General features: G+C 31.2%; 1 protein-coding gene across 1 annotated transcript in view; it reads right to left on the reverse strand.

Moving 5' to 3' along the window:
* Positions 1 to 1,429: 1,429 nt before the first annotated feature.
* LOC110116423 (monocopper oxidase-like protein SKU5) overlaps positions 1,430 to 8,266 on the reverse strand; it is a 17,135-nt gene continuing 10,298 nt past the window's right edge. The window contains exons 8-9 of the mRNA XM_020849977.2: positions 1,742 to 1,941; positions 1,430 to 1,647 (exon numbers count right to left, since the gene is read on the reverse strand). Coding sequence (XP_020705636.1) covers positions 1,539 to 1,647; positions 1,742 to 1,941 — 309 coding nt within the window. The 3' untranslated portion in view covers positions 1,430 to 1,538. The remainder of the gene's footprint in view (positions 1,648 to 1,741; positions 1,942 to 8,266) is intronic.

An 8,266-nucleotide genomic window follows, 5' to 3' on the forward strand; every position in this document is an offset into this window, starting at 1 on the left:
AACTAATAATATTTGTAATCATAAAAACCCTAGTGTACACTAAGCTCATGGGATTCAACATCATATTTCAAGCACACCATTTAATAAGGGTGTCAATAAATAACCCGACAGGCTAACTCAACTTGGGCCTGACCCAAAAAATTCTTGGTTAAGGTTAACCCATTTAATGGATAGGTTGTTTATGTCCAAAATTCTAACACATTTAATTGATGGGTATGAATTAGATTTACCCATGAACATGATTTTGACCCAAAAATGACGTATTCAATTTTTTCCTTATATTATTCTACTTGTTATGCTCTTCTTATTTTTTGATCAATAAATTTAAAATATATAGTTATTAAATTATTAAAAAAATTGATCAAAATAAATTATTGAGTCAAGCTAAGATTATCAGGATTAAAAATGGCTAGGCTTCAAGTACACTTTTTTTAATCCATTTATTATATATGTTGAGTACTAACGATCGATTTAAACACCCTTAACATCCACCATCAAATAAGATTTTGTTTGGGACGTTTTTTTTTTCTGCTTCTTAAAGCAATTTTTTAATACCAAAATTAAATTTTTTGTACTAAAAATCAACTTTAAAAGCAATAAAAAAAACCATCCAAACAAAATCTTAATGCCTTCTCTCATTCCGAAAAATATTAAAAGTACCTTTAATTTTCGTTTAAATTATGAAGTTACTTCGTTTGGACAAAACCACGGGACTCTTTCCATCCCAAAATTTTCATGTGAAAAATTCATAATGCCCCCGTTTGCATTATTACTTTTGATTACATGGGTGCGTAAATGATCAATAAGTTCATTGTTAATCAATGTTAAAACCCCCCACTCTAGTTGTTGGATCTCCCACACGCAATACTAAAAATATTGGATAGCTAGCAGACAAGAAAGCATGCTATACACCGATAATACAGCACAATCACATGCATTACAATATTTCTGAATTTGTTGCATTCTAAATTTTAAAAGAAGGGTCCACCGACTCCATCTATGTTCAAAGTTTAGCAATTTAGGTTTCATTTGGGATAATTTTTTTACTGCTGCTTAAAACAATTTTTTAGTAAAAAAAATTTAAATTTTATGCTAAAAAGTTGTTTTAAGAAACAATAAAAAAAACCGTACCAAACGGGACCTTAGATTTGACTCATGCGCATTTCGTGTTGGGCTAAAGCATTTTTCAAATATCAAAACCAACAAGAAAAAGCAAGTAAAAGCAAACTTTGAAATAATCTGAGCTGCAAAACTAGAAAACAAGGTCTATATGAGAAAAGCCACGGAATCCATTCTGATGATTAGTACAGCAATTTGCATGAATGAAATGTTAAAAGTAAAAAACAAAATAAAAAAGCCTAAACTCACACGTCACAAAAAAAAAAAAATAAATAAACATTGTGTAATGCTTTTGAATAACCTAAAAAAAAAAAAAAAACAACTTCGATTTGCACAGTTAAAATCCCATAAATCCACAGGCCTGGGCAATGACTCAACGGTCTTAAGATCCAACATAATCTGGAGTTAGAATATTGCTGTTACAGGAACATAAGCAAAGCAGCTACGAACATCAAGGCAAGAATCATTCCGCTTCGACTTGCCAGTGTAGATGATGAATTTAAGCCCTGACCATGAGGTGACTGCTGTCTGAATTTTCTCAAGAACAAATTGAAATGATAAATCAGAAATTTACCACAAAAAGAATGACAATGTAACATGAATTATATATAGATGTACATACTTTTGCATGTCCTTGAGGAGTCCGCAGTATAGAGCATTGTCTGGAACTGGCTGCTCAGTTTTGTTAGTGCTTTCAGGGTTTACAACACTGATGTATGTCTCCTGCCCAAGATACCATGAATCAAGATCTTCTGAGCGCAAATTCCAGATTCCAACATTATCCAATGAAACCATGACAGCTGTCCAAGCTCCAGGGTAAACCTATAATAATCACATAAAATTTTCAATGACGGGATTTAGCATATTTGTAATAAATTTCAAATATTTGAGTTAGCAAAACTTAAAGGTGGTCTTCATTATAAAGTCCATGTTTGCATGCCGAGAAAAATTGATTTTATACTAGATGATTTCTGCAGGTTTCTAACTTCAATTGTACTAAATATCCCCATCTATTTCACCATCACTCTTGAACAATAGACCCAAAATATCTAAAACACACATTCTTATTAATATGACTTGATCATCTAAAGTCACAATCCCCCCACTAGATCAATTACTACTAAAATTACATCCTATGTATTGGGTTTTAGATCTACTCAAATGAAATTTAAACTCTAAGGTTGACCTCCATAATTCAATTTTATCTTCAACTCCCTCTCGTCTTCCCAACAACACCATCAAGCCTTTATCCCACTACGTGGGGTCCGCACATAAATCTTTTTTCTCAATTGTATCCTATTATTAAGAGTCATATTCTCATTAAAACTTAATAAAGATATGTTATTTCTATTTTTTATGCATTTAGAATTTGATTGAATAAAGAGATTTCATTTCTAATATTTTCTAACCAAATCTTTTTAGGTCTATCTCTACCTTTCTTAGCATAAATCAAATCTAATACATCTACTCTCCTAAGAGGGTCATTAGAAGGCCATTATTTTATGTGACCAAACCATCTAAGGAGACTCTTTTCTCTATATGCTCGTTTCGTATCATGTCTCTAAGTATAAAACCACTACCCGAGCATCCTCATCTCTATAACACTTAATTTATGTTTCACTTTTAGTGGCCAACATTCTGCAATATAAAGCATTGCAGGTCTCACCACCATCTTATAGAATTTTCACTTAAGTTTGAGGGAAATTTTTCTATCACACAACATATGCATTCCTCCACTTGAACCATCCATGACACTGAATAATAATAGTATCTCCATCTATTTCAACATGACACTGAATAATAAAACTAAAATATCTTAAGTGTGTACTTGTATTAATGACTTGATCGCCCAAACTCACAATCCCCCATTAAATCTATTACTACTAAAATTACACTCCATGTATTCAGTTTTTAATCTACTCAAACGAAAATGTTTAGATTATAAAGTTGACCTCCATAATAGAAGTTTACCTTCAACTCCTCTAGTCTTATCAATAAGAAGAATAACATCAATAAAAAGCATATACCAAGGTACATGCTCTCCCAAATGTCTAATAAGAACATCTATAACTAAGCAAAAATATAAGGGCTTAAAGCAGATCCTTGATGCAATCCAACTAAAATAGGAAAATAGTTGGTCAAACCACCTTGTGTTTGAATGCAATTGACAGCTCCTGCATACATACATATCCTTAATGACTTCAATATAAACATTATTAACCCCCTTTCATTTCTAGAACTCTCCAAGAACATAATCATATGCTTTCTCAAATAAATAAATATCATATATAGATCCTCCTTATTCTCTCTATATTTCTCCATCAAGCTTCTCAATAAATGTATAACTTCCATGGTAAACTTATCCGGCATGAATCCAAACTGATTTTAAGAAATGTTAGTATCATGTCATAACCAATGCTCAATAACTTTCTCCACAATTTTAAAGTCTGACACATTAACTTAATTCCTCTATACTTTCCACACTCATGTGCATCACCATTATTCTTAAAAATAGAAATCAACACATTCCACTCATCTAGCAATTTTTGTTTTCAAAACAATATTAAAAAGTTTGGTAAGACAAAAAATCCCTTCATCTACTAAGCATTTCCATACCTCGATTGGAATATTATCAGGTCCAACAGCTTTTCAACATTTTCTTTAAAGTCTCTCTGACTTCTTTTTTTTTCTTTTTTTCTTTTTTTTTTGAGAAAATGCATTTTGCATTAAAATAAAAGAAACCTATTACAAACTATTAGGTGATAGAAAAACAAAAATAACTAAAATAAATCTTATCCTCATAATCTTCATTAAAAGATTATCAAAATATCTCATCCACCTCTATTAAATATTTTCTTCTTATAAAAGAACTTTTTGATCTTCATTCTTAATATACTTCACTTGAACTAAATCATTCTCCTATCTCTTTGTTTGACTAAGTTATACATATATCATCATCTTTAAAAGCTAAATTTTTTGTATCATATATTGCTTTCTTAGACTCTTTATAGATCACTTTATATCTTTCCTAATTTTTCAGTTTTTTACATCTTAAAAAAAAGTTTATTATAAATCTTTTTATTTTTTATCTTGTCTTGCATATTTTGACTACACCACTAACTATTTTTACTATTATTTTTTTTTCCTTTTGATACTCTAAGTACGTCATTTGCAATATTCTAAATATCAATAGCTACTTTTTCCCACATAAAATTAGCTTCCTTATATACAATTAAAAAACCTAAAATAATAAACCATACTTTCAAAAATATTTTTGTTTTTGTTTTTTAAATGTCCCCTATTTATTCCAAGGACAAAAGTTAAAGAGGCAACAAGAAACAAAAATATCAATCATGAAATGGAGTAGTAAATCATTTCTCAATAACTAAAAAATTTGAAAATCACAAAATATTCTTATTCCCTATTTATAATTCATAAAGTGAGAGGTAAAACAAAACAACAGACTAAATGATGTTCAACTTCTATGAATATTAATATCACATTAGACCGACAAAGACTTCAAAATTCCTTAAAAAATAGAATTGACAATGAATTGGACTAGCTAGTTCAACTGGTTCAACAATGAACATATCCTTTGGCCAATTTAGTCTAATCTAAAAAGTGTTTCTGCGTAGAAACAATCAGAACCGGCAGTTAAACTTGAGAACCGATGAACTAGTCTATTTTTTTTAGAATCGACGATTCTAATATTGATCAATTTATAGTATTATTATCTAGATCAAACAGCTATAATAAAAAATTTAAATATTCTAATAAATTTGACCCCTCTCCAATTTATATTTTCCAAAATTTTGTAGTTGAATATTATTGTAATTTGAAATTATATATCTTATAAATAATCAAAATATCATATCTTAATTTTTATTTAAAAATATATTTGAAATATTTAATGTTGAAATATCCAAATTTAGATTAGTATATATTGAATTTATGAAAATAATACTATTGCATCATTATCCACTTTCCATATCTTTCCAGTACAACCTCAATTGACCCTTTAAGGGGTTGTTCGGTTGGAAGTAAAATGAGTGTAAAGTAAAATAAATGCAGGGGTTTTGAAAATTTTGGCGTTTGGTTAGATGAAAAACAAATGTAAGGTAAAGTAAAGTGAATGCAGTGTATTCCATTCTAGTTTATTTTTTAGGTAAATTTTTCTCGCATAGTTTTGAGTGAGTACCGTTTACACTGCTCCAAAGCTTTCTTGACCACCGCCAACGACCACTATCTCGACCGCCACCTGCCACCATCCACCTCCGACCACCACCCCGTAGCCACTGCCAAAAGTTGCTATTTGCCAGCAACTGCCACCCACCATCACTGCCGCCGACCACCGCTCATCGCTGCCACCCACCCCTTGGCAAACCACCATGTCCGCTGCTAGATGCAACCATCACTATCGCCCGCTGCCACCACCACCATCGCCCTCCAATGCCAGTAGCAGGCCAACGCCAATCACCCCGGACACAACCTTTTTGCATGTTACATTGCATTCACTTTACTTTAAACAAAACAAAAATAAATAAAGTCATGCATTCCTTTTAGAGTCATCCAAACAACTCCAAAGCATTCATTTTACACCGCATTTCTTTTACACTACAATCATTTTTCAGGCAATTAAACAACCCCTAAATCTTAAAACTCTTGATTTACAGGTTCAATATCTTCTGGTTTTGAAAACCTTGGATTTAGATTGCAGAAGATATAGAAAGTGGATATGAAAATGAAAAACCACAAATATGTTGTGGCTTCCAACTCACCAAATCCATTTTAAAATATAAGTTATATAAAAAATTTATCTATTTACAAAAAAAAAAAAACATATAAGTTTCCTTTCATAAATAAACCTTATATCATTACAAGCTGCAATTCAAAAGTAAAAATTATGAACATTATGATGAGGGTCATGTGAAAGCTAACTTTTAATTATCATTAACATAAAGAGATTCATCTACACAAGAAAATCACACGCATAAGAAATGCCTTGAAGAACACAAGTTTATAAAATAAAATAAACAGTGGATGAAGGTCAAAAGATGAAACACCAAAATTATAATAAAAGCATGATAAAAATCTTATCAAATCTATACATGACATCAAAAAACTCTAACAAACATAAAGCTAAATGGAAACCAAAATGGACGGAAAGCAAGTTTCATGTTGCATATGACAGGACAGAGAGATTATAGAAAAGGATATCAATTTTAGTTTGTAAATTTCTTACGAGTATGATAGATTCTAATAAAAGTGCTATAATCCAATATCAAGTAAAACAGCAGCATAGATATAAAGCTTCCATTTTTTTATGTTCAAAAGGGTATGCATCAAAATACAACTGGATGATCTGAATAGAACAATAAGAAAAGCTTGGCACATAAAGCAAAAACTAGGCAACTCAAAGGTGATATAAACCAAGAAATTCATTATGTGATATACCTCTTAAGAAATACTACCTTGCTCACTTGCAGTTTTGCACAGAAACTTCAAACCATTATGAGGAAAACAAAAATATTTCTGAAATCATACCACAACATTGTTGTTTAAACTTGAAGGATTTGCTGTGCCAATTATCCTATCCTCAAAATGTAAAGAAATAAACAATAGCGGATCTATGGTGAGGGCCAGAAGGCATGGGTCCCCACTAGCCCAACCGTTTAAAACTGGGCCTGTTTATACTTAATTATAAGTAAATTATTTAATAAACCTAAACCTAAACCTAATCAATTCCGCCTATGCTTCAAGTCTAAATTTCTTTTTCTACCAAGCTAGCCTGACTATGCTTTATCAACGATGCCAACTCCATTCTAGCCTTCCTTTTTTTTTTTTTTGAGGTGTAGTTCTCTCTCTCTCTCTCTCTCTCTCACCAAGTGGCTGCTCGGCACCCTCACAAAGCAGCTTCCCACTGCTCGACACTCTCACAAAGTGGCTATCTCTACACTCTCACAAAGAGGCTATCTCTAGCTTTCTCACACCATCTCTCTCTATTCGCTCACCCTTCCCACCATTAAAGATGTACCTCTTATCTATTTTTTTAGGATGTCTTTATGTGGATTCATTTTATGTTTTACGATTAACTTATTGTTGTATTTAAATTTTTCTGCCAGGTTGTTTCACTGCTCCAATAACCTAATCACGTTCATAATTTTGTTGGTTAAAAATGATTGAAGACTTTAATTACCTGTTTGTCTCTCTCTTCCTCTCTATTTTTCTATTTCACAGCTTCAATAACCTAATCACGTTCATAATTTTGTTGGTTAAAAATGATTGAAGACATAATTAAATGTTTGTCTCTCTCCTTTTATATTTCTTTGTTTATCTCTCTCTACCTCTCTCTCTTTTTTCCCTCTCTTGGAGATACTTTGATAATTATGCCTATAAATATATTTATTTTTTAAAATCAAAATCTTTCTTATAGGAAGTTCATGAAAGTGATGACAATAAATTGGTATCATTGGACATTGCTGATAGGCTTGTAATTTTTTATTCGAGTATGTTGAACAATTCATATTAAAATCACAACTTTATTATTATTTTTTATATTTTAATATAAATTAACTTTATGTTTTTATAAGTTAAATCAAATAATTAATTAGGAATTTATTAATTAGTCTTTAATTCAAATTAGATATGGAGAGATACTTTAAAAAAAAAGTTAATTGGGTAAACATAACACTTATGTGCTGATAACATTATACATTTCACACAAGTTCATGTAGAAATAAATATTGATAATATCTTGGCTAACCTAAGACTAAGGAAGAAAATTGCTAATTATTTTCTAAATTAAAGGGATAGAGTGTGAAGATATTACTTGCAAAAAGGATCATATCAACTTTATGATCATGAATTTTCACATACAAAAATTGAAAACAAATTATGTAGGTTTAATCCTACTTTGTTCGAAGATTACAAAGGATGGTGTGGGCTCCGAAAATTCGGCCTCGGCCTCCACTCGCTTTTCTTATTCGGCGAGGGAGTTTTAACGAACTAAGTTCCGAGGTAAATTTTGGAAGGCAGATGGGTTTGTAGATAAGACACTACCCAGAGATTTCGCCCTCATTTTGTGAGGACTTTATGATCTGAGTTCTGGTTTCCTATAGGCGCAAGCCCCTATAGGTAATTACCCCTC

Source organism: Dendrobium catenatum, unplaced genomic scaffold, assembly GCF_001605985.2.
Source record: "Dendrobium catenatum unplaced genomic scaffold, ASM160598v2 fragScaff_scaffold_1021, whole genome shotgun sequence".
In the NCBI taxonomy this organism is placed as follows: Eukaryota; Viridiplantae; Streptophyta; class Magnoliopsida; order Asparagales; family Orchidaceae; genus Dendrobium; species Dendrobium catenatum.